This window comes from Artibeus jamaicensis, unplaced genomic scaffold (genome assembly GCF_021234435.1).
Source record: "Artibeus jamaicensis isolate MK-2021 breed Jamaican fruit bat unplaced genomic scaffold, CSHL_Jam_final scaffold_1283, whole genome shotgun sequence".
Taxonomy (NCBI): domain Eukaryota; kingdom Metazoa; phylum Chordata; class Mammalia; order Chiroptera; family Phyllostomidae; genus Artibeus; species Artibeus jamaicensis.
In genome coordinates this window covers 3,620,648-3,648,076 of record NW_026522028.1, presented here as the reverse complement: position 1 = coordinate 3,648,076, position 27,429 = coordinate 3,620,648, and the positions used below count along the sequence as shown (strand labels likewise).

The following is a 27,429-nucleotide window of genomic DNA, read 5'->3' as shown; positions in this document are numbered from 1 at the left end:
TGAATGATGTGGGAATAACATAAAGACAGAGCACAGAATGAATGGAAATTTCCTGTTAAAATGGCAGCCTAAGAGGAAGACTTGAGCTATGGAAGTGAGTAGTACTCACTCCCCTTTGGTTTTGTTATTGCGCATGAGTTGGAGGTTGTGAGGCCACAAGATTAAGACTCTTTTAAGCATGAGCCAGTAGGGCCATCTATTTCTTCTCCTCATTCTCATTCTGCCTGCTGCCTATCAACCTGTGGCTGAGAAACGGAAGATTCCCCTTAAACACTGCAGCCAAGGCTTCCCCCAACTCCACCCCCATAGTTAGGGCAGTAATCTTGACAATGGAGAGAGAAAGGTGCCTGGGAGTTAGCATTTCAGAACCTGTGGAGAAGCCATCTGGTTTTAAAAAGGCACATGAAAAATTCTAATGTGCTGTAATTTATGGGAAAACAAGCTTTTTTACACTACACACTTCAGGAAAAAGTAAACCAAATCATTTTAGCTGCTCATTTTCAAACTCTAGTTTGCATATGAATGATTCACATAGAGCAAGGTCACTCTCCCTTCAAGAAGAGACATAGCAGAATCTCTGAAAGACAGCCTCTCTTCTAATATCAACTAGAGGAGCTTGACATTTTACAAAGATAAAGATTTTAGGGACAATTCTACCTGTGATGTCAGTCAACAAACCCCTCCCAAACTGGCAAAATAAATCACCACACTCTAGCTTTGCCAATTTAACGTGCATGTCTACATTAAGATTCCACTTCAGAACACCAAAATATGTACTATTCATATTCCTCTCTCCATATTGTACGGACCGAAACTCCAAGGAAGTTTAATTAATAGATGTTTTTAAAAGAGGAAACAGGTAAAGACCACAAGGTGTTTATTTGCCTGTCTGTTCGTGTTTGAAGATTGGTCTGCTGCATGGAGCTTCCTCCCCAAAGAGAAGCATGTTCATGAAATTCTGCTTATGGAAGTGGGCTGCGTTTAATAAAAAAGCCGTCTCATTTCCCACAGTGCAGCCCATGACCTTCCCCCAAACTGTTCCAATATGAACCAACTGCCTTGATAAGAGCGCACAAATCTCCGAGGACTTCAGCAGGACTGTGAGAAAGAAAACCATTGCCACCCTTGGAATCCAATCAAAACCTGAATGTACTGTATAAAAATAAACCAAGGTCATCATTATTTCTTCTCATTGTGATTTGGCTTCCAATTACATACCCTGTGTATCTGAAATAACTGCATTGCCTCCATTAACTGTGTTTGACATCACTTTAATCAATGTATCTTTTCAGAATGAAAGGCGCGAATGTCAGATTCCTACCATTAGAAATTCTTTCAACTCTCTAATCTGCACTAAATAAAAACCTGCCTTTGAGGAATAATATATGACTTTAAATATATAACTAGCATTAATTTTCTTTTAAAATGTAACTTCAAAAAAGATTCAACCACAACAATTGCTTCATATAGAGATGATTTCCCATGAAATTGTTAATGCTTAAGTTTTGAGGCTCATCACTTATGTTTTATTGGACAGAGGACTTACATTAGTCTTATTCATCCATTTCTTTAAAAAATGATGTGAGTTGAAAAGTGTAGGTAACAAAATGAACAGAAAATAATTTTCAAAGAAAGGTTAATATCCAATTAATTTTCAACATCTCTTAACTAATAGCACTCTGGATATGTATGTTTCTATAAACATGTATACTTGCATCAAAATGCCATGTTATTTTTGTATTTGCAATAGAAGAAAGACTAGTTTAATGAAAAATATGATAAATTATTTTTAATAAGTTAGGCAAGCATTTGAATAGAAGGTGGAAAGGGAAAGAACGTTTGGGAAATCACTCTGTTTTTATTCTTGTAATAAAGCCATGATGAAAGATAATAAAATAGAATTTAAAAAAAAGACCACCTGACTTTTCCAAGACAACAAAGATTATAATCTCTTTTATTAAACCACACAAGTGGTTAAGAACTTGACGATTTATTTCACATGTAGCCAATGTCTGGGGCTACAGGGATTTCCAATGAATACTTCAGGACTAAAGAGAAAGGTGTATTAATATTAATATCTTTCTCCAAATTACAAAGTAATGTTTCAGTTCTGTGTAGCTGGAGCAGTGACAAATACCTCCTTTTTCCTAACATAAATTTGCACAAAACACTTCACGGTCTTTTTTTTTAAGTTTGGATCAACTGCTACGTGATATTTTCTATTAAATTTTCCATAATATTATGAAAAGCTTGTTATCAAGTTAAACAGTATATTAGCTACTTAGATCAGCAAGTGGTCTCTTTTTCATAGAGTTTAAGTTTAAGAAGTCATGATGCTGAATGCAAAACTTAAAAATGGACTGCGATGCTTTAAAAATAATATATAAAAATAATGTATGAGGGACATAGAGTGTCTCAAAGAGGTGGATGAAGATTATCGTTTCCCCCCTGCCTTCCATTCATGTATTATAGTCATTCTGAAATAGATATGAGGGGAATGCCTATAATTAAAAGCAGGGGAAAGTGAAATTCTGAAAGATAAGTTTATTTTATTAGATCTCAAGATCATCTGCATCATTTAAAACATTCAAATGAAATGTACATCTGCAATAAATACTTTGAGTCATTCTTTGAAATGCAATATTTGAGTAAATCTAAAAGTAAACAGTCTTTGTGTTAATACAGTGATTCTCTCTATTAATTGGTAACTATTTCAGTTAAATACCAACCAAGTGTACTCTTAAGGTTTTCACACTAAGGCAGTTTTAAAAATGGGACTCAAATGTCAATACCCTCAAATAGCAGTATGTTGTCAACCAGTAAAAGTTAATGTGGCATAATGCTTTGTGAATATATTCATTTTCCTCTAACAAACACACTGCCTTGTAGCATAAGTATTATCTGATAATTTCAAAAGGTACTGTAATAAAAGTTCTGCAGTGCTTGTCCCCAAATGTGTAGGTTTCCTGAAATTCTACTTAAGAATTTAAAGTGATATGAATATCTACGATGAAACAGAGAATTGGTGTGCTTTGCTTTCCTCCAAAACTGCATTTCTGCTATTCTTTCTGAAGTTTCCTATGCACTGGTTTATAGTGTTAATTTTGTAGATGTATTGATTGCTCAATTGATCAATATGTGTGTTTGTATTGCAAAGGCTATTGTATTTTTACAGGATTGGTAAATGCAGTAGTTTTTTAATCAGAAAGTAATTTTAAATCTCACCAAGGTAACTGCTAATGTGAATCAGCAAAATTACAATGTTCCTTTTTTCCTCCCCAATTTTTTCCAGGAGCAAAATTTCTGTTGTGACACTTTCTCCAGAAGTTTTGCACAGTTACTTATTTGGAGAGATTGACTTTTTTCATTCTTAATTACAGGCATTGACCTCATATCTATTTCAGAATGACTATAATACAGAATGACAAGTCAAAGGCAGGGGGAAAAAGATACTCTCCTTCATCCATCTCTTTGGGACACACTGTACTTCTCATACATTATTTTTCTATATTATTTTTAATGTGTCACAGTCCATTTTTCATTAGTCACCACGACTTCCTTAAAACAAACAAAATAGTGGTACTTGATAACAAAAACCAAACTAAAAAGCTTTACTGAAAAGTTAGGTCATCACGGACATGAAACAACACTGTGACTTTACTGTGAAATTTGATTAGAAGCCCCTCGTGTTTTTACATTGTTTTGTCAACAAAAATGTCCGATTATTTGCCAGCATAGATCATATCATTATGTGAAAGAGTTTCCATGATATGCTACAGATAAGAACTTCCAAAATATTAAATGTAATATGAGCAAGGAACTTTTAAATTCAATATTTATCAATACTTTTCTCAATCCCATTTGTCCATCACAATTATTTGATTACTTTATTTTTCTCCATTATGCAGCAGATAGAATTTTTCTTCCTTTGGGGCCTCCACATGTCATTCCCATGCAGCAATCAGTTCATTGAGAATATCAGCCAGGCCCCTACCCCACATATTACCATTGCTAAATACAGAAGTATCAAGTAAGCAAGATAAGCACTCACATACATGAATGATTTCACAGCAATTAAAATGGTTTGTTGCAAATACTCAAAGCCAGTTATGCCTATTCTATTACTTCAGTGGTTGTTTAAACATGAAAGATGCACTTGATTATATTTGTGAAGACAAAAGTTTAAACTCTACCTCATTTCTAGTGACAATTTTTGCAGTGAGAAACATGTACACCTACATATATATATATGTATATATATATATATATGCCCAGTTTATATAACATGTCCACTTATTCAGAAACTACTATAATACTTTAAAATCAACCTGTCTAATCAGCGAGCTTATCACAAAGTAAAACTTATGCCATTGTAAAAAATATATGTTTAGTTATTTGTACTTACAACAGTCCTCTACTTCTTCCCACCAAAGCATTTGGAAAATAAAAAGTATGTATCAAGGCAGCGATAAAAATCTTGGTGGAATTTCTTCCAACTTTATTGCTCCAGTAGGTTTAGGAATGATGAGAAACCAATCAACTACAGCAGCCTTTTAAAAAAGTAACACTTTGGTGTTTCCTATTCGTTTATCTCTGAAGGTAATTTGCCTCCAAGATCTGAGTCCTGTAAGGGGAAAGTGAGTGATCCCAACACTGAGTGAGTCAACAAAGTAACTGATGCCAGGATTCTGTAGAGGCCCCTGGATATTTCAAATTCCAGGACCTGCGCAGAAGCAAGTGACCCGCCTTTTCTCTCAAGCTGGTTTCCCATAATAGGACTGCCCATGGCCACTACATATAAGGTCGTGCTTCAAGCATGGCAAGTTCTGTGAATGCAAATAATGTTCAACTGTGTTCTGATTACTATCCTAACCAGAATAGCACAGTGGCCAGAACACTTGCTCTGAAAGCCTTCTAAACATAAACCTCTTTAGTACAAAACTGTGACAGTATTTTCCGTAACTTCTATGCCCATCTCTAAAATAATAGAGCAGACAATCCCGATCTGGAACAGACTTTTAAATGCGTGCCCTTATTTTACCCACTCAGCAACACTAAATTCAATAAAGAATAATCTATGCATTCATTATGTATCCACTGTCTACCAAACTTAATTTTTACTCTGGGGATCCAATCAAAAGTCATGTATTGATGATGCCAAAGGTCTGAATACGAGAAGGAGCAGAGGAATGTGGCAGCTGAGTTGTGAAGGCAGAATGTGTGCAGGTCTCTTGGGATGAGGTCCCTGCTAAAATAAAGAAATAAAAATACTCGGACAATGGAGCAAAACAATCCTCCTAAAACACTCAATTTCCATTTTTGCTTATGATGAAATTCTTTCACAAACAAATGACTCTTTCTTCCATTTCTTTGGTGACATTTATTAAAACACCACTCTCTTCAACACTGAGTTAATGATAAATCATTTAATGGTTCTGAATAGAGGCTTTGTTCCATATTAAATGAACACAATTGTAATATGTCATTCAGCATGTTTGTAAATCATTCTCTGCCTCTAAGAAGGTTCCTTTATCTTTTTGCTTATTTTTATTCCTAATGCAACAAGTAAACACAATATTTGTAGAAACATTGGTAACATGTTTTAGAAAAATATTCCTTTTGCAATTATAATAATCTGCTAAAATTATGCACTTGAATATTCGTATAGTACCATTTGTTAAGGTGACAGACTCATTTTTCTATGTCAAACATTCAATTGCTTGGCACAGAAATAAATTATACATAAAAGTGGAAAAAACTGACACATCCAGTCAAACTATTGTATTTGTATTTACCTTAATACTGAATTACACATGTTACATTTTAGAATATCATCATCATACTACCATTGTCCTGGAAATGTACAAGGGCTATCCAGAAAAAGTACAGCCATTGTTAATATAACAAGAATGGTTTGCACGATATCAATGTAACCCGGCAGCTGAGGAGAGTGGACTGGAATGTGCATGTGTGAACAATGATGACTTCACTGTACTTGTCAGTGGGAGCAGTAGACACTATTGAGTGAGCATGTGTACTGTGTGGCCATTGTATTAAAAAATGACTGAGTGAGTAGAGCAATAAATCTATATCAAATTTTGCGTGAAGCTAAAACATTCCTCTACGGGAAACTATTTGGGTGATTCAGAAGGCCACAGCTATGGGCAACTGGTGATTGGCAGCTTTATCACAACAACATGCCTGCTCATGCATCTTGTCTCATGCAAAGTTTTTTGGCCAAAGATCAAATCACCCAGGTGACTCAGCCCCCTACAGCCCAGATTTAGCACCCTGTGACTTCTGGCTTTTCCCAAAACTAAAATCACTTTTGAAAAGGGAGAGATTTTAGACAATTGATGAAATTCAGGAAAATATGACAGGGCAGCTGATGGCGATGGGGAGAACTATGTGAGGTCTCAAGATGCCTACTTTGAAGGGGACTGAGGCATCATTGTCCTATGTACGATGCCTTTTGTCTCTTGGGTCTTCCTCAGTAAAAATCACGATTTTTCACATTACATGGCTGGATACCTTCTAAACAGATCTCATATATAAAAAAATAATACCTAATTTTAATTTTAGGTATCTTTAGGTGCTTAAATTACTATTATCCTAAATAGATTTAAAGTATTCTTCTTCATACATTATGTCATTTGCTCTCCTTAGCATGGCTAATTATGCATGTAAGGAACAATTTCATAAACCCAAATAAGGATATTTTAGGACTGACCTAGATCCAAGCCTGCATGTTAGCATCAGCATCCTGTGTTATGGGTACCATTTCACCCTGAGTATGAGTTCCTTTAGTCCCTGTACTGTGAGTTGCCTAGAGATATAAACCCATGTTTAGGCCAAGACACGTGTACAGCTTTATCAGTGATTCGTAAAGTGTGGTCCACACAGCAATGGCATCAGCATTACATGGAAACTTTTTAGAAACACAAGTACACATCAGGCCTGGAAAATGAGAAATGTGATAAGTAGAACCCAGTACTCATGTTTTATATGTGATTCTAAGGCATGGCCAATGTTGAAAAACCTGGAGTGCATGTTTCTAAAAACATCTGTATCTCCAAATATACCAAAAACCTGTCTTGATTAGTATCTAAAATACCAAACACTGTTAGATCTGAATGTTCTCAGTTATATGGGGTGGGTTGAAAGTAGATTTGCAGTTTGAGTATGCAAAACACAGTTTATTCTTGTATTATTGTTTGTTAATTACTGTATTATTTTTCATATGAACAACTATAAATCTACCTCTGCCCTACCCTGTATTTTAATCATCTCTCAGTTTCAGTCAGTAACTAAAATTTATTTGGTACCTATCATAAATTCTACTTTAAAGTAGAATACATACACTTCCCTTAAAGTTTTATAATCTAGGTGGGAAGGCATGCTTAAGATAACTGGAATAAGTGAGAAGTACATAAAACAAAATTTAGCCCAAACACAGTTAATTCTAGTTCAGACCTGGTCACTATCTCCTGTGGTCCTTAGTCACTTCACACAGTAACTACATTGGGTAGCTCTTAAGAACCACATTATAGCCCTGGCTGGTGTAGCTCAGTGGATTGAGCACAGGCCTGCGAACCACACGATCGCGGTTCAATTTCCAGTCAGGGCACATGCTTGGGTTGCAGGCCAGTTCCCAGCAGGGGACTCATGAGAGGCAACCATACATTGATATTTCTCTCCTTCCCTTCCTCTCTAAATATAAATAAATAAAATATTTTTTAAAAAAGAACCACATTACAAAGATGAGTACTTAGTTTCCTCCAATGTTTACATTTATCATAACTATAAGGCAATATCAAAACCAGGCAATTGCCATGCTAAGTGAAATAAGCCAGGTGGTGAGGGACAAATACCATATGATCTCACCTTTAACTGGAACATAATCAACAAAAGAAAAAAGCAAACAAAATATAACCAGAACCATTGGAATTAAGAACAATCTAACAATAGCCAGAGGGGAGGGGGAGAGGACAGTGGGGAGAAGGGTTTTCAAGAACTACTGTAAAGGACCCATGGACAAAACCAAGGGGGAGGTGGAAGCAAGGGAGAGAGGTGGGTTTGGCTGGGTGGGGCATGAGGGGAGGAAATGCAGACGACTCTACTCAAACAACAATAAACTAATTAAAAAAACAGGAAATTGCCATTGCTATGTGTGTATGTGGTTTTTTCATTCTATCATACGGGAGATCTGTATAACCACACCCTCAGTCAAAATGCAGAATGACTCCATCACCAAACAGCTTTTTCTTATACTGTATTATTCGCAGTCACACCAAGCAACCTCTTCTATCAACCTGGCACACACTAACTTGTTCTTCATCACGATAATTTCATCATTTCAAGAATGTGAGATAAATGAAATCATTCACCATGTGGCCTTTGGAGATTAGCTTTAGGCACTTAGCATAATGTCCTAGAGAGCTACTCATGCACAGTCATTATATGTATCAACAGCATGTTTACTTTTCTTGCTTAAGTAGCATTCCATGTTATAGTTGTTGTATAGATTGCCTAATAACTCATTTACTGTAAGACAGTTTGGTTATTTCCAAAATGTTTTGGGTTATTAAAACTAAAGCAGCAAAACAATCATGTGCTGTATTGTGGCATGAACGATGCATACTTTTTTGCCCAAATTTTTGAGGGAAAAATAAGGATGCGCATTATACATGGGTAGTACTAATTCCATTCCTATATAAATGTTTTTAATTCTTCTATTTATGCTTATGCACTAGAAGTGTAACTGTAGAAAGCAACAATAATATCCATATGCAAAATAACACCCTGGCATATGATACTTGGTTTTGTTCCTAAATATAAATAAATAAATTGATATAAAAATTAAAACGAGAGATTTTTTTCCCTGAAAGTGTGGGCCAAAAACATGGGTGCACAATATACATGGCAAAATATGGTACTTTCCCCCCACTTATTAGGAACTAATGCCCAGAAGTAAAATGGCTGGATTATATGGTAAACACATGTTTAGGTTTTTAAGGAGACTGCCACCACATTGTCCAGAGGTCTGTATCATTTTACATATCTGTTGGCAATGTGAGTGATCCAGTTTTCCTGCCTCCTCCTTGGCATTTCGTGTTGTTAATTTTCTATTTTCTTTTTTTTTTTTATTTTAAGCACACAGTGATATATCATGGTGGTCTGAATTTGAATTGCCTAATGGGTAATGACATCGAGCATCTTTTCTCATGCTCATTGGCTATCTGAATACACTCTTCACTGATTATATCTGTTCATATCTTTTGTTTATTTTCCAATTGGAAACATTTCGAAAAAACTGTTGGGTTTGGAGTGTTCTTTGTATACTCTAGATATGAGTCCTGTGTTAGCCATGTGGTTTGCAAATATTTTCTCTCACTCTCTACCTTGTCTTTCCATCCTCTTAAAAGGGTAATTCCAAAGCAAAAAGTTCTTAATTTATATAAAGTCCAATTTATTGGATTTTTTCCTAGGTTGGTGGTGCTTTTGGTGTTAGGTCTAAGAACACTGCACTGAACCTTGGTGAGTATTTCTCCTGTTTTAAAAATACTTAAATAAATCTTTTTATATTTATTTATATTTAAATATGTAACTAATTTTAAGTTCATTTTTAATAAGGTGTAGTGCTTAAGAGAAAGTTTTCTGCCCTGGCTGGTGTAGGTCAGTGGATTGAGTGTGGGCCTGCAAACCAAAGGGTCGCTGGTTCGATTCCCAGTCAGGGCACAGGCCTGGGTTGCAGGCCACGTCCCCAGTGGGGGGCACGTAATAGCAACCACACATTGATGTTTCTCTACCTCTCTTTCTGCTTAACCTTCCCCTCTCTCTAAAAATAAATAAAATCTTTATAAAAAAGAGAAAGTTTTCTTATTGCTTATAGATTCACAATAAATTGCTTATAGATAGTAAATCTATAAGCAATAAAATTGCTCCAACACCATTTGTTGAAAAGACTATCTTTCTTCTACTGAATATTGTCTGTATCTTTGTTGAATTTCAGTTGGGCATATCCGGGTGGATATCCATCTGAGACTGTGACTCTGTCCTATGAATTTATGTTTCTATTCCTCTGTCAGTTCCATATGGCCTTAATTCCTGGAGCTATATCATTTACCTCAGCATGAGGTAGAGTTATTCTCCCACTTCATTATTGTATTAGAAATTGTTGGAGACATTCTAGGTTCTACCCTATTAATTTTAGAATATACTTACCTACAAATTGGTCTGCAGATCAGACTACAAAATATCTTTGTTATATGGATAGGAGTTGCATTAAGTAGATCATTTTGGGGAAAATTGACATCTTTACCATGCTGAGTCTTCTCCTCCATCAACACAGTATATATTACCAATATTTAGGTCATATGTAAGTTACCTCACTAAATGGGGCTTTCTAATAGTGTTTTGTTCTATGACTGGTTTGTTTCATATTTCTAATATGACTATACTGTCTGCTATGGATGTGAGTGTACAAAGAAAGGGAATACGGCAGAGGTCCTCAAATGACAGTTTGAAAATAAAACACATTAAAAGAAATAAATTTCTATAACTAAACATATGCCATACATGTGTGCTGTTAAAAGAACTTTAAATGATAATGTTACAATTGTTTACACATGAATTAAGACAGAAATTGACTTTGTCAGGGATGCATGGCATATTTTATTACATAGAGGGCTTATATGAACATGTTTCTAAATGAATTGTTTTAGCCTAAATTTTTAAGGTGCATGCTGTACTATGAAGATTGCCCCTTGATTATATTAAAATATTAACCCGTAATCCCAATAACATAAAATGGGTGGGGTAGTATTTAGAAAGAACTGATTATGATAAACTGAAAAGTGAACAAAGAGTAAACTCTTAATAAATTGAAAACCCTAACTATAATGTTTTATATAAACTGGGAGAGGTCTGACTCATTTTCTGCACTTACTCAATTATTTAACATAGTAATTTTAAGCACCATGATTACTAGAGATTCATAGCATAAATAAGCTGGAAAGAAATAGGCTTAATAGCTAAGATATTTACATAAAGTTCCCAACTTTACTGACTTGAGAAAAAGAACTTCTGGGACATTTCTACTCCCTTACCCAACAAGGTTGATCGAAATATTACATATTCTACAAAGGGATATACTTCATAGGTGGTTTTAAAAAATCTCTTTTTGGACAAATCCAATGAAAAAATGTACTAACCATGAGTAGTTTATTGGCACTGAGGCCAGAAAAAAATAAGGCAGATGACAGTTGGGCAATTTGGTTCTTCTCCACATATACAAAATAGTTTGTTGTTACTTTAACAGGAATTGCATGAAAACCGGGACAAAACTGACATATTTACTGTGCTATACTCCCCAGTTCATGAGTGCAACGTTATCTCCACTTCATCATAGTCTTTGTTGTGTTTCATCTTTTAAAAAATTTTATAGCATACAGATCCTACATATGTTTTGTTAGCTTCATAGTGTTTCTCTCTCTGTTTTTTGGAGTGACTGTAGATATTACATTTTGAATTTTGATTTCCAGCAGTTCACTTCTTATATATAGAAATACAATTAATTTTGTATGTTAATCGTGTACCCTGAGACCTTGCTGACCTCATTATTTTTACAAGTGATTTTGTGCAATCCCTGAGGTGTCTTGCATAGCCCATACCAACAGCTGCACATAGGGACAGTTTTAGCTCCTCCATCTTGAGTTACATGCTTTTACTTACTTTTCTTGCAATTCTATACTGGCTCTAACTTCCAGTACCATCAAGAATAGCAGGCATGAAAACAAAGTAGGCCTTGATCCTGCTCTTAGAAAGAAAGCATTGGAATCTTTCACCACTACTATGATGGTGGCTATAGAATATTTGTGGATTTTCTCTGTCAACTTGAAGTCTTCCCCTCCTCTTGTTTTTTTTAGTTGTTTTATTATTTTTTTAAATCATGAATGGGTGTTGAATTTCGTCAAGTACTTTTTTCTGCATCAATTGATAAGATCATTTGATTATTATTTTTTTAGCTAGCTAATATGATGTATGATATTTTGTTAGTGTTGCCTCTTCTATTTTCTGGACATTGATAGTTCTTTCTTTTTTTAAAGAATCTGGGGGGGGGGCTGGGATGGGAGTAAAAGACAGAAAACTGTACTTGAACAACAATTAAATATAAAAAAAGAATATTTTACTGATTATGCTGCTACAGTTGTCTCAATTATTTTCTCTCCTTTATCCCCCTCCTTTTTGCACCCCCCTACGCACTGGCATCCCCCCTTAGTTTATATGCATGGGTCATGCATATAAATTCTTTGGCTTCTCCACTTCTCATACTATTCTTAAACTCCGCCCATCTATTTTGTACCTGCCATTTATGCTCCTTATTCTCTGTACCTTTCCCCTCATTCTCCCCCATCTTCTCCTCTCCTTGCTGATAACCCTCCATGTGATCTCCATTTCTGTGATTCTGTTCCTGTTCTAGTTGCTTGCTTAGTTTTTGTTCTTGTTTTTTTCAGAATGAAGAGACCGTTCTTTTCTTTAATCACATGAAAAACATCATGCCACTTCTTCTGGATTCAGTCATTTCTCATAAGACATAGTAAAATTTGTTGTTTTTGTGTCTATAGATAGAGAGTTCTTTCTCTTTCACCACTTCCATGATTTGTTTCTTCACCACTAGTCTTTGGAAGTTTGACTATGATGTGTGTAGGTATAGATCTTTTAGGGTATGTTCTCCCTATTCACTCAGCATCTTGAATCCCTAAGGTTTTGCCTTTTGCCAAATTTGTTTTTTTTAGCCATTATTTCTTTGAGACTTGTTCAGCAACCCTTTCTTTTTTCTCTTTTTGGACTCTGTCGACACGCATCATAGATCTTTTATTATAATCCCACAGGTCACTTCTGCACTACTCGTTTGTCAGCAGTCTATTTTCTTTCATGTTCAACTGGGTACCTTCTATTGTTCTATCTTCCTGTTAACAGATTTTGACCCCTACCCCCCTCCAATCTGCTGTTGAGACAATCCACTGAAAGTTTATACTGATTGCTATATTCTCAGTTCTAAAATTTCATCTTGTTCTATGTGTTCTATTTATTGATGAGCCTTTTTAGATCTCATTTGTTGCAAGCAATTTTGCAATCACTTACTGACCCCTTTTTATGATGACTATAGATTTTTTTCTTTTTCACTCAAGTTGAGATTTTTCTTTTTCCAGGTTTGACGAGTGATTTTTAAGTGGAAACCTGGAAATGTAGGGTATGATTTTATCAGGCTGTGGACCTTATTTAAATTTTCTGTTTTAGCTAACCTCCCCTTGACACTGCTTTGGTGGCGGGTGTGGAGGGATGTGCAACCCTTGGATTTGGATGGAAGTCGACCTACTCCATTGGCCTCTGTTGACCCCTGAGATTATTACTGTGTGTGTGTGCATGGATTGTGCACACCATTTCTACCGTTTTGACATTATTTTAATTCCCATTAAAAATAGTAAATCAATATTTGGCACCTTGTGGTTTCACTGGTAAACATCCAGAATTTTTTCCCCTGGATGAAAAAGAGCTGCGGCGTGTGAGGCTGAGAGCATTTTTTTAACTCATATTTCCATAGACAATGAAGTCTGTGACACGTATAAAATGATTTGATTTCAGAATTTGGCACTACATCGCAATACTTTTTATAAGGTCAAGACAGAGGAATTTACTTACTAAATATAAGGAAAAGTCAAAACTTTATTGATCCTCTGGCATTTAGGAAGTAAATGTATAGGAATTAATGAAGGTGTTTAAAGATTTGTGAATGAAAGAAAGGTATGATGAATACAAAGAAATTAAATACATCGCTGTCAGTGAATGGAGAATCAGTACGAAAATTTAATAGTTGCATCTCTTATACTTGTACTAGTTAAGGTCCTGGCAGGAAATAGACTCAAAAGCATTGAACGAATAAAGGATGATGAGTCATCCAGGTAATGGCAAAGGTGGGAAGTCACTTCCACTCTCAGGCCTGATGAGTCAAGGTGAGGGAGTGATGTTGGAATAGTAATTGACACACAAAGTCATTGTCAAGACATTAGTGAGACACACAGAATGTGGAAAGTAAATACCCTAACCCCTCTGATCTCCTCCTGGTGTCACACAATTTGCTGATACAGTACATGAGGCCTTAGTGATAGAGATGAAGCACTAAGCTTCCCAGGGCAAAGACAGTGGCAGAGAATGTCATATAGTGAATGTGGTAGCGGGGTGAGGTGCTACTGATATAGGCAAAGAATGATTAGCACTTGGGCTCAGCCCTACGAGATCAGTCTTGGGTGGATACCTGGTCTAGTGTGATATCCTGGTGGATCATATGATCAGGGATAAGGAGACCCTTTGTAATCTAGCCCTGGCCTTTACTTTTGAACCCTGCATTATATTTATCTGAATTCCCCTGAAGTGATCCTATGTACTTTCTTACATTATATCTCAAATGATTTCAAAAGTTCAGCATATATGTTCTCCTTGCATGCTGCTTTGCTCCTCTGTAGTATGTATAATAAATAAAGTGGGTATATTTTTAATGTTCGTCTTACTGGCTGGGATGGGAATTCCATTAGAACACGAGATGTGTCTTCCTTTTGCCCATCCATCCTCTTCCCTCCCCTCCCCACTGCCTATCACTTTGTTATGTGTCTGCTATTGCTCCTGCTTCTAATTTTCTTACATTGTATCCTTTGCATGTGTATCGTATGTTTCCTTATCACTCTGGGCTTTTTAAAAATGTTTCCTTCTCTATGCAGATTTTTTTAGCTTCTCCTCAGCCCCATATATAATTGGGATTAATATGAATGCCCCTTCACTACTCAGCTGTAAACTTCTTGATGTGAAAGACTGGTTTCAATTTGATGTCATGGCTTCTCAAAGGGCACCGGGCATAAAAGGGGCTCAACAACATTAGTTTGAAACAAAACAGTAAGGTAAGAAAACAGGCTTCACGTGCTGAGCATGCAATAGAGTACAGAGATGCCAAGCAATACTGGTGTAATCCTGAAAATTACATAATGTTATTAACCAATATTATGCTAATGAATTGATAAAACAGGCATGAGGTAGGAACAAACAAATCTACATTACATATAATTATATAACTCAAAATAAAGTTTGAATCTTTTAGGCGTAGTGTACTGACTCTGTTTGCAAGTATATGTTATAAGGGATTCTAGATCTTGGCACTGTGCAATGACCTCGGTATGAAATTCTCCTTGAAAACAATGGCACCTACCATGAAGTGTATTTATCATGTGTTTATTTAGCATTTGTTTATTGAACATTTATTAAGGTCAGATTTTCTACATCAAGGATATAAGATTATACTGACTGGTCTCTATCTCAAGGAGATGATGGTTGAAGTCCATTAAAAGAAAATCTTACATTTTAATCTATTTTTTAGTAAACTTGAACAAGCTTGAGAACACTTGCCTGGGAGAGGTACTTAATAGAGGCACCGGATTTTAAACATAACGTCACATGCATCGGCTACCAGAAAAGACTCTCATCTAAGTTAAGTAAAGCAATGTATTGAAAAAGCTGCTCTGAAACATGTACACCAGTAAAGAGGGAAAGTCTCAAATCAATAACTCATGCTCCCGCCTCAACAATCAAACAAATGAGGAGCAGCTTTTGTTTGAGACTTAAACTTAAAATAAGCAGAAACTTAAAATAAGCAGAAAGAAGAAAATAACATAGAATAGAAACCAATAAAATTGAAAACAAAAGCAACACAGAAAATTAATGAAACAAAGAGCTCATTCTTTTAAAAAACCAAAATGGACAAAGTCCTAACATTAGCGTCAAAGCAAAACATTGAGGATTCAAATTTCCAATGTTAAGAATGAGATAGTGGTTATCACCACAGACTTGGCAAGATATAGAAAAAGATAATAAGGGAACGCTACGGACAACTATTCATACAAATATTTGACAACTCAGTAGTTGAAATGTACCAGTTCTTTATAAAGCATGAAATACCACAAATTACACAATATAAAAGATAACTTGAATATCCCTCTAGTTAATAAGGAAATAGAACTTATAATTTAAAAACTTCTGAAAAATAAATCTCCATGCCCAGATAGTTTCCCTGGAAGTTTTTACCAAACTTTTGACTGTGGATTAAGAACAATTTTACATATCTCTTCAAGAAAACAAAAGTGAAAGGCATAATTCTGAATATATTTAATGACTCCAGGCATAGCCTGATACCAAGCAGAAGAAGAAAGTACCAAAAACAAATAAACAAATAAAAACTCACAAAGGACATATATAATATCCCTTATGAATATTTTAAAAATTAACAAAATATTAGTATACAAAATTTAGCATTATATGTTTTTTTAAAGCATGACAGGTTTGTTCTAGGTATGTAAAGCTGACTTAATAGTTGAAAATCATTACTGTAATACACCATATTAACATGTCAAAAATCACATGATCTTATCAGTGGATGCACTACACTCATTAAATTAACTTCAATACCTATTCCTAAAATAAACTCTCTGGAAAAAAAGAATATAAGAGAACTTCCTCAACTTCTTAAATAGCACCTACATGAAACCTAGAGCTAAGCCCATGATTAATAGTGAAAGACTCAGTGATTTTCTCCTAATGCTGTGAACAAGGCAAGAGTGTATACCCTCACCACTCCTATTTAACACAGTGTCAGAAGTACTAGCCAGTGCGATATGGCAAGATGAGGAAATAAGTCCATACAGATGGGAAAGGAAGACAAAACTATTGCTTATATGCAGATGGGGTATAAATGAAAACCCTAAGCAATTCACCAAAGCTCCTAGAACTAATAAGTGAAATTATCAAGATAGCAGGATACAAAATAAATGTACAAAAACCAATTGTATTTCTATATACTAGCAATGAACATGTAGATGCTAAAATTAAAAATATAGTACTCTACCATCTCACAGAAATATGAAGTAAGTATTAATCTAATGAAACATAGTGAAAAAACCAAAATGCTATAGAAATAAATCAAAGTCCATCTAAACAAATGGAGAAACATACTGTTTTCATGGATGGGGGACTCAACATAATCATGTTGATTTTACTCAAGTTGATATAAAAATTCCTAGAAAAATGTTTGTGTTATATACACAAGATCACTCTAAAATTTACATGGAAAGCAATGGAATTAGAATAGCTAAAGTCATGCTGATAAGAAAGTATAAAGTAGGAAGAACAGGTCTATCAGATTTTAAGGCTTATTATACAGCTATAATAATAAAGATGGTGCAACATAGATCAGTGAAACAGAATAGAAAACCATACAAATATAGGCAACTTATTTAGACAAAGATCCACAAACAATACAGTGGAACAAAGATAGCTTTTTCCACAAATGGTGCTTGAACACTTCACTCAAGTCACACCTTATAGAAAATATATAAATATATTTGTAGATATAAGCATATACAAAAATATATAAGAGAAAACATTCAGGATCTAGGGCTAGGCAGAGGTCTTAGGTTTTATACTAAAGCATGGTCCACAAAAAGAAGGACTGCTACACTTTAAACTCTGTTTTTATTGGGATGAAAAGACAAGCTAAGGGAAAGTATTTGAAAGCCATATAGCCAACCAGAATTAGTATTTAGAATATTTAAACAGTCATAATAGACAAATGGATAAAAATTTGTGGTACATATACGTACAATGGAATATTACATGGTCATATAAAAGAAGGAGCTTTTAGCATTTGCAACAGCGGGCATGGACCTAGAGGCTATTATGCTATGTGAAAGAAGCCAGTCAGAGAAAGATGAATACAATATAATCTTACCCATATGTGGAATCTAACGAGCAAAATGAACAAATCAAATAGGAACAGACTCATAGATACAGAGAAAAGACTGTTGGTTGAGAGAGGGGAGGGTTTTGGGGGGATGGTGGAAAAAGGTGAAGGGATTAAGAAGTACAAATTAGTAGTTACAGAACAGCCACAGGGATGTGAAGTACAGCATAGGATATACAGTCAATAATATTGTAATAACTATGTATGGGGCCAGGTAGGTACTGGAAATATGAGGGTGGGGGCACTTTTTAAAGCATGTGATTGTCTAACCACTATGCTCTACACCTAAAACCAATACAGAATATTACTGAATGTAAACTGTACTTGAAAAATAAAGTTAAAAAAATCTCAACCTCAAAAGTAAGTAAATAAATAAATAAATAAATAAAACTAAACCCCCTCCAAATCCATTAGAAAATGGGAAGAGACATGGAGAGACACTTCACCAGACCATAAATAGATGGCAAATAAATTCATGAGCGACGTTCAAAATCATTGCCTGTTAGAAAAATGAATATTAATGTCAAAATGAGATATATACAGAGAAATAAACAGAAAACTGTACTTGAAAAATAACTAAATAAAAATTTTTTAAAAATGAGATATATAACGATGTACATATCAGAATGGCTAAGTTAAAAAAAACATGACATTCAATGCTGGCAAGAATGTCTAGACACTGAATTCCTCACTGTTAGTGGGAATGTAAAATGGTACAGTGACTCTAGAAAACATTTTGGCAGCTTTGTGAAAACTAAGCATGTAAATGTCATACAACCTAGAATTTCACTCTGGGGAATTGATCCCAGAAAAAGAAAACTCTTGGTCATAGACAAACTTGCACATGAGTGTTCATAACAGATGTATTTGTAATACACAGAGACTGAAAACAATTCAAATATTCTTCAACCGATAAAAGGCTAAACAAACTGTGGTACATCCATCCCATGGAATACTACTCAGAAATTAAGGCACACACTATGTACACACACAACAATTGAGATTGTTCTGTGATTTTGCTGAGTGAACAAAACTAATTGATCCCAGAAGGATATATACTATACAAATCCATTTGTAGAACATTCTTGAAATAACAAAATTACCCAAATAGAATTCAGACTAGTGGTTGTCAGGAGTTAAGGAGTAGGTGGAAGCAGGAAAGAAGAGGATCTGGCCAAAACCAGTGTAACACAGAAGTTCCTTGTGGTGATGGAAATATTCTCTACTTTGATTGTACTAATGTCAATACCCTGGTTGTGACATTGTACTGCAGGTTTACAATGGGCTACCACTGGGAGGTACTGGGTAAAATGACACGCAGGATTTCCCTGCATGATTTTTAAAAATTTTTATTTATTTATCTTTAGAGGGGAAGGGGAGGAGAGAGGGACAGAAATATCAATGTATGGTTGTCTCTCATGCGTCCCCTGCTGGGAACTGGCCTGCAACCCAGGCATGTGCCCTGACTGGGAATTGAACCATGGTTATTTGGTTCACAGGCCCGCACTCAATCTACCGAGCTACACCACCCAGAGCATGATTTTTTATGACTTCATAAAAATCTACAATTATCTAAAGTATAAAGAGTTTAATTCAAAAAAGATGGTGGGCCTGGGTATGGTCCATGGGCCAAAATGTTCAGACCCCTGATAGAGCACCCTGACAAATATGCACACAAAGTAAAATAACAGTAGATCTGTAAAGCCCAATGCAGATAGGTGGAAGCAATGACATATTTCTAACTGTCTTTGCATTAGCTCCTGTTTGTTTTAAAGACTACTGTGACTAGGTAATATAGTCACAGTTAAAAGTTACAATTCTCTAGTTTAAGAAGACACAAAATCTGCAAATAAGAATTCTAAGTATCTTTCCATCTAAATATTCAGAACCTAAGAAAAACCATGCTCTAAATGACACTTTGTCATTACTTAATATTCAAAAGCATTTCACAAATATATTTTTGAAAGCTTACTCCAAGTTATTACTGTGCAAGAAAGTATAATGAAATAATATAAATCTATGAGGATGACATTTAAATTGCAGCTTCAGCAAAGTTGTAAGCTTAAATCAAAATCTTTTTCTAATTTCCTTCTTAAATACTGTTAAAAAACCCTCCACATGTTACATACAATACTTTCTCTGCTCTTAATATCACCACTTTCTGTCTGGAAAAAGGCAAAATTTTCTTCCTAGTAAGGGTTTTGTGAAGGTTGAGTGGGTCATCCTAAGAAATGAGGGGTGAAAGTGCTCTTCATCCGGAGATGAGGGGCATACATTTGATGACTTTCTTAGTTTTGCATCTTTTTCAAACACGTGGCTACAAGAAAAGCTTTACTAGTGTCTTTGTAGAGTTCTAGTAGATGGAGAGGCCCTGATGCTTCTGGAGAGGAGAATAGGTTACAGATGACTTGTGTAGCTGATGAAGCTCCATGTGCTCTTTTCTCTAATGTGTTTTAGAGAGGGAGGTGGGGGGACAGGGAGAGGGAGACATTGGTTCGTTAATTGAGGGGCATTCTATTTTGAAGGTCTTACTACAGAAGGCTTAAAAAGAAATGAAAAAACCCTCACAAATGATGACCATTTATAATGTGGTTCAAAAATTTTCCTGAGTCCCAGAAGCAATATACGTATTCACTGAAGCCTGAAAGTGGAAGCCTGTTATGAAAACAACAAAATGTATTTTAGGCATTTAAAAATTCTGAAGTCTGATTACTTGAAAATTGCCTATAACCCATATGATGTTAAACATGATTGCTTAAGTATTCCTATAATATGTTGGATTCAGTTGCTGTCTCAAAATACTAAAGCATGAAGGGTTCCTTAACCATTTTTTTAAAAAAAAAGATTGATAATTTCATTGTGTTAGGGGTAGTTTTATGTCTTAGCTTTATGTGAAATACTGAGAACTCTGTTGAGTCACTGAACCCAGGTTTGACATGTATGCAGGGATGCGGGTGTATGCATGCATGTGACTCTTTCATTATTCATTATCCTCAAAGCTGCATGTTTTTCTTCATGTTAGCAAATGAAGTACTTTTCAGAATTTCAAAATTCTGAAGTAGTACATTTAGAGATTTGACAAGAGAATAAAACTAAAGTCACATATAAATTCCTTTCATTTTAAAAAAACCTTATTTTTAAAACAAAGAAGAAAGAGTCCCAGCTGGTGTCGTTCAGTGGATTGAGCGCCAGACTGCAAACAAAAAGGCCCTTGGTTTGATTCCCATTCAGGGCACATCCCTGGGTTGTGGGCCAGGTCCCCAACAGGAGGAGTGTGAAAGGCAACTACATACTGATGTTTCTCTCCCTCTCTTTCTCCCTCCCCTCTCCTCTCTAAAATAAATAAAATAAAATAAAAAAAAACAAGTGAGGTTGAACTTGAACCAGTTAGGGATGATTCTGATGTTGACTTAAATAGGAAACTTTGGTGGTATTTTCTGTCTGCATTTCCCTCACAGGCAGTGCGGTTTCCTCCAAACAGATTATTCTTCATTCTTCCTTCTAGAACCTTAGTGCTGTCATTCATTTATGTTATCCATAAGCAGGAACCACCTAATATACTGCTATTATGGTTTTATTTGTTACATTATCTATTAGATCATTAAAAGTAAAAAAGTAAATGATTTGGTTTTACTTCCCATTTATTCCTTCTCTAATGCTCTTCTTTATGGATATGCAACTTTCTGACCTACATCATTTTCTTTCTCTCTGAAGAACTTATTCTAACATTTCTTGCAAGGCAGATCCAGTGGCAAGTACTTGCTTGTCTGATAAAGGATGATTAACTTTTAAAGGACGATTGCACTGATACAAAATTCTAGGTTGGTGGGGTTTTGTTTTACTATCAACACTTTAAATAATTCACTCCATTCTTCTTGCTGCATGGCCCACCCTGTTTCTGGCCTTTTTTGTTCTGCTCTGCCTGAGAGACTGAACCCTGTAAATCATATCTTCCTAGCTCCCTTGCAGACCTGTCTCAGTTAATTTTGGTCAGTGAGAGGCATAGACATCAGACCAAAAGCAGGGAGATCTCCCATCCAAGTACTAACCAGGCCCGACCCTGCTTAGCTTCCGAGATCAGACGAGATCGGGCGCGTTCAGGGTGGTATGGGATGGGAAAAATAGACAAAAAACTGTACTTGAAAAATAACTAAATAAAATTTAAATAAATAAATAAATAAATAAATAAATAAATTTAAAAGACAAAAAAAAAAAGCAGGGAGAGAGAAGAGGGTCTGGGGCACATTTTCCCCATTCCTCTCTACCCTCTTTGGGCCTTAGTGCTCACAGTGGCAGTTTATAACCCAAATCCTCCTGTTAGGCATCCCCTCCTGAATTACTCTGTCTCTCACTGAACTTAGACAATGTTACTCCCTTCACCTGATGCTTCAGATTTGGGAAGGGCATGTGTGACAACTTCCTACTGCCCGAGTAGCCCTTTTCACTTCCTTTAAACCCGCCCACACCTCTGAAAGGAGTTCCTTTACTGTATTTTATTGAACCATGGGTGTCAGAAACTACTTCTTGCCAGGGCCATGGCTGATGCAGGGAGATCCAAAAAAATCAATAGCTTCTACAAGTTTGTTTATTTTCTTTGTTCATTTGTTGCTTTCAGTTTATATCCCACATATGAGTGAAATATATGGTTCTTTATTTCTTCTATCTGATTTATTTTGCTTAGTGTGATATTCTCAAGATTCTACAGACATAGGCAACAGCATGGTGGTTACAGAGGGAAGGCAGGTAATAAAGGGTAAGGAGGGGATAAATGGTGATGGAAGGAGATTTGACTTTGGGTGGAAGGCACATGATACAATATATAGATGATGTCCCAGAACTGTACACTTAAAACCTGTATAATCTACATAACCTATATAACCAATGTCACCCCAATAAATTTAATTAAAAATCAATAGCTTTGCCCTTTAAAGCAATAAAGTATAGATGTAAATGGATAGAATTTATAGATACTTTCTAAAACTATGTTTCTGTGTATATAAGCAACCACTAGGTATTTCATGGTCTTATCAGGAGGGTTGAGTACAAAAGTCTTACTAGAATTTGAAATTAAATTGGCCCCTGCTTATCCATTTTCATATGGAGCTCTCACTTAAGAAATCAAAGTTGAAGGAATGCGGACTACCTTGGCATCTGTACCAGGAATCATATAACAGTTCATTTGGGGGAAAATGTACTCAACTCACTGATAAAGCTCCTAAAATTGAGCATGCATGCACTTATGTATGAATAAGCACTTTACATATATATACCCACACCACTGTATAAGAACATGATTACTGAAAGACTTTATTACAGGACAGTGCTGCAAATATCAATGAAGTTTCAAGTCAATTGATTACAAATTGTCTTATTTCTCTCCGACCTCTGTGCCCCTAAACTGGCCTGAAAGCTAGCACATTTTCTCACTGTACTCGACTAAACAGATGATTTAGAAATACTACTTCAGAAATATGTGCCTTATCAGAAAGTGAACCAATTCAACGGATATGTATCACTGTGGGGAAGAGAGGCAGAAATGACCAAAAATATTTTTTCTCATCTCAATAGAGTTGGAAACTTTATATAACTATCTTAGCTATCACTCCTGTTCCCCACACCACCCCAGTTTATTACCTGTGAAGCTGTATTAATCTGAATGTTCTAAGGCAAACTGAATAATTGAATAAGTGGGGAAAATAACTCACACCCTTCCCAATTTATGTAAACTAATGCCTTTAGGGTTTGTAATTAAGGAATGAATACGTAAGGAATGAGTACTTAAGAATTCATTCCTTATTCACTTTTAAATTTAGCACCTTTGGCTCTTTATAATTAATTTCTTGTCTTTTTTGGGGATACAAGGATTATTAGTTTGTATTGGAATATAAGCAAGGACCAGTCTTCATTTTAAAACATGTATCATGAAACCATAAGGCTAAAAGAGAGTAATTAAAAAACACACTGACATATGATTATAATGTAATGAAAAAGATGTTTTGTATTCATGAAAAATTATAGATCTCTACCAATTCCTCTATAAACAATTATAACCTTAGCATTTCAAATTATTGCAAGATCACACACATATTCAACTATGGTCATTTAAAGTTTTAAAAAGTGCTAAAATTTTTTTAAATTGTTATTGTTGACTTTTCCTATATCCCCTTTCTTTTTGTAATCATATGCATAATAGACAACAACACCATTACAGGTGTATTAGAAATATGAAAACCCACTCTAATTACGATGTAAAGCACTGTTAAAAAGTACAGCATGATGCCCTGGCTGGTGGGGGTCAGTGGATTGAGCACTGGCCTGAAAACCAAAAACTCGCTGGTTCAATTCCCAGTCAGGGCACATGCCTGGGTTGTAGACTAGGTCAGGTCCCCAGTAAGGGGAACACGACAGGCAACCATACATTGATGTTTCTTTCCCTCTGTTCCTCCCTCCATTACATTTTGAAGTAAATAAATAAAATCTAAAAAAACCACATAGCATGATGAAAGAAATCAAAGATCTTATACGACATGTACTGTGTTAATGGATTGGAAGACTCAGCATTGAAAAGACATCTACTCTCACCAAACTAATACATAGTTTTAATGCAATTCCTACCAAAATAACATCAAGTTCATTTTTTCGTATGCATAAGCTTATTCGAAAATTTATACAAAAGACTTAGCCCTATAATAGGTAAAATCTCAATGAAGAAGAATAAAGTGAGAGGAATTATACCATCCAATCTTAGGACTTACTGTGTAATTACAGTAATTGACACTGTGGGCAAATGATGGAGGGACAGAGTTATAGATCAATGCCATGCAACACAGAACTGGAAATTCACCCACACAAATATGCCCAATGAGTTTTGAGAGAGTTGTAACAGCAGTTCAATGGAGGAATAATGGTCTTTTTAAGAAATGGCACTGGGGCAAGTGGACCCCTCTCATAGTCAAAAACATTGATGTAAGTCTTATGCTTTTTGCAAAATTAACTCAAATGTTACATATAAAACAAAAAACTATAAGTCTTTTGGAAATATATATAAGAGGTAATATTTGTGACTCAAAAAATACCTTTTATACTTGACATGTAAAGTAAAATCAATAAACAGAAAATGGATTAACTGGACTTCATTAAATTCTAAAACATTTTGCTGTGCAAAGGAACCTGTTAAGAACATGGAATACAAGACAAAGCCTGGGAGGATATGAATTCATATTACTTGTATGGATGAGGACTAGTATGCAGAATATATAAATAACTAAGAAAAAGAAAATGTGAAAACCTCAATTAGAAAATCAGAAAAAGACATAAAGATATATTTTACTGAACTATATATACTAATGACATATAAAAATATTCATCATTACTAGCCACAATGGAAATGTGAATTAAAACCACAATGATCAAACTACACACCTATCAGATTGGCTAAAATAAAAAACAGTGAAAACACCAAATGTTGGCATGAATGTGAAGAAATTAGATCATGCATAGGCTGCTGGTGAGAATGAAATGTTGCAGCTTCTCTGGAGAATAGCCAGGCAGTTAAAAAAAAAACAAATAAACAAACAATGACAAAAGAAAGTATGCAACCACCATATAACCAAGAAATTACATTCCTGGACATTTATTCCAGGGAAATGAAAACTTATGTCCACATGAAAGCCTGTATGTGATGGTTTAGAACAGCTTTATATGTAGTAGCTCCAAACTGCAAACAACAAAAATGCCTCTCAATTGGGGAACGGTTAATTAGACTGTGGGTCATCGTAACTATAAGCAAGTCATGTACCAGCAATCTAAAGTATTTGCTACACACAGCGACTTAGGTGAATTTCAACGGAATGACACTGAGTGAGAAAGCCAATTTTGAAGTTATTAAATTCTGGATTATTCCATTTGTCTATTTTTTGAAATGATAAGATTATGGACATGAAATACAGATCAATTGTTTTCATGGGTCAGTGAGGGGACATGGTAGAAGGAGGGAAGTGTGATTTGTTATAAAGAGACAATAGGAGGGATCCTTGGTCACACGTCTGACACTAGAATCCAGTGTGGTAAATAATCCCACATGTGCTAAAATTTTGTCAAACCAAACACACAGACACAGACACACACACACACACACACACGTACAATAAAAACTTGGGAAACCTGAATAAAACAGGTTCATATTCTGGTTGTGATGTTATAATTTGCAACATATTACCATTGGGAGTAACTAGGTAAACATTATATGTTATCTGTAAGTAGTAGTATTATTTTACATCTTCCCTCAATTCCACAATGATCTCAGTAAAAAACATCAAAAGGAAAACTTGCACCAGCTCTTTCAGCTCATGCCACAGGTGAGACTCAAGCTCAAGTACTTCTTGTCATTGCCCTATACTGGCCCTCTAAGGTCCTGTATGCAGGAAGGTTGACTAGAAGAGAATGGTAGACACAAAATAGCCACTATGGGGATTTCCGAAATCCTATGCTAACATCAGGTTTTAAAGGCACCATTGGCTTAGAAACAGCTTTGGGAAGAAAAATAGATCTTATGGTCTCATTAATTTTTATGAGAATGCAATGCCTTCCTCTGCCACTGAAAAGATGTGTGTGTGCATGTGTGCAGGTGTTTATGAATGTGTGCTACTTTGGAGAAGCAAAATTTTTCATGTCTCACTTTCCTCAGCTGCTAAATGGGGGTTAATAACTGCCTACCTCATTGAGTTACAAGTGGATTAATACAAACAATGCACTTATAATAGCGCCTGGAACACAGTGAATTGTATGTGTCAGCTAGTAGTAGTATTACTATGTTTATTATTGTACATTCCATTTTCAGGAATTATAAAATATGAAAAACATACTTTTTAAAAGAAAGGGAATAAAAGCATTGGCATGATTCAATGCCCACTGGTATAGATCATGTTTATTATCTTATAATTTCACCATTTGTATGAACTAAGCATTAGCCAATTTTGCCACCACGAGAGCTACCTTTTGCTAAAATCCTGAATAAAAGTTTTTTTCTCACATTTACTCCTCTGTCAGAAGTCTACTGGTAGAACATAATACTCTTCTGGCCAAGATGGAGGCATAGGTGGAAACACTGTGCATCATCGCACAACCAAGTTTAAAGACAATAAAGTTTTAGTAACAAAAACAGTACCAACACACAGAAAATTGAACTATACAGAAGTCCAACAACACGAACTGTTCATCCACACTGGTAAGAGGGCCGGAGCCAGCAACTGGTGGAGCGGGGTTGCACAGGAAAACTCGGTCAGACCGACCCTTGTGTGCAGCCAGCGGTTGGTGGATCCCAGGTGTAGGCTTGTGACAGGCAGACCCAGTGAGGGCACAAGGTGGCAGGCTGACCTCGGTCACACATTTGCGCACAGATACACCAGGCAAAGGAGCGAGCAGTGAGATGGACCACACAGGCCCCAGTGGCAGGAAGCAGCAGAGGGGGCCACTGTTGTCCCTCTCTGACCCCACCTCCACATACAGCGACTGAGTTGCCTCGCCCTGTTGAACACCTAGGGCTCTGCCCCTCATACATGACAGGCTCGAACAGACCAAAACATTAT

General features: G+C 35.7%; 1 protein-coding gene across 3 annotated transcripts in view; it reads right to left on the bottom strand.

Moving 5' to 3' along the window:
- DMD (dystrophin) overlaps positions 1-4,650 on the bottom strand; it is a 1,990,869-nt gene extending 1,986,219 nt beyond the window's left edge. For all 3 annotated transcript variants that reach the window (XM_053655812.1, XM_037127036.2, XM_053655810.1), the window contains exon 1: positions 4,406-4,650. In XM_053655812.1, the coding sequence (XP_053511787.1) occupies positions 4,406-4,436 (31 nt within the window). In that variant the 5' untranslated portion in view covers positions 4,437-4,650. The remainder of the gene's footprint in view (positions 1-4,405) is intronic.
- Positions 4,651-27,429: the final 22,779 nt, after the last annotated feature.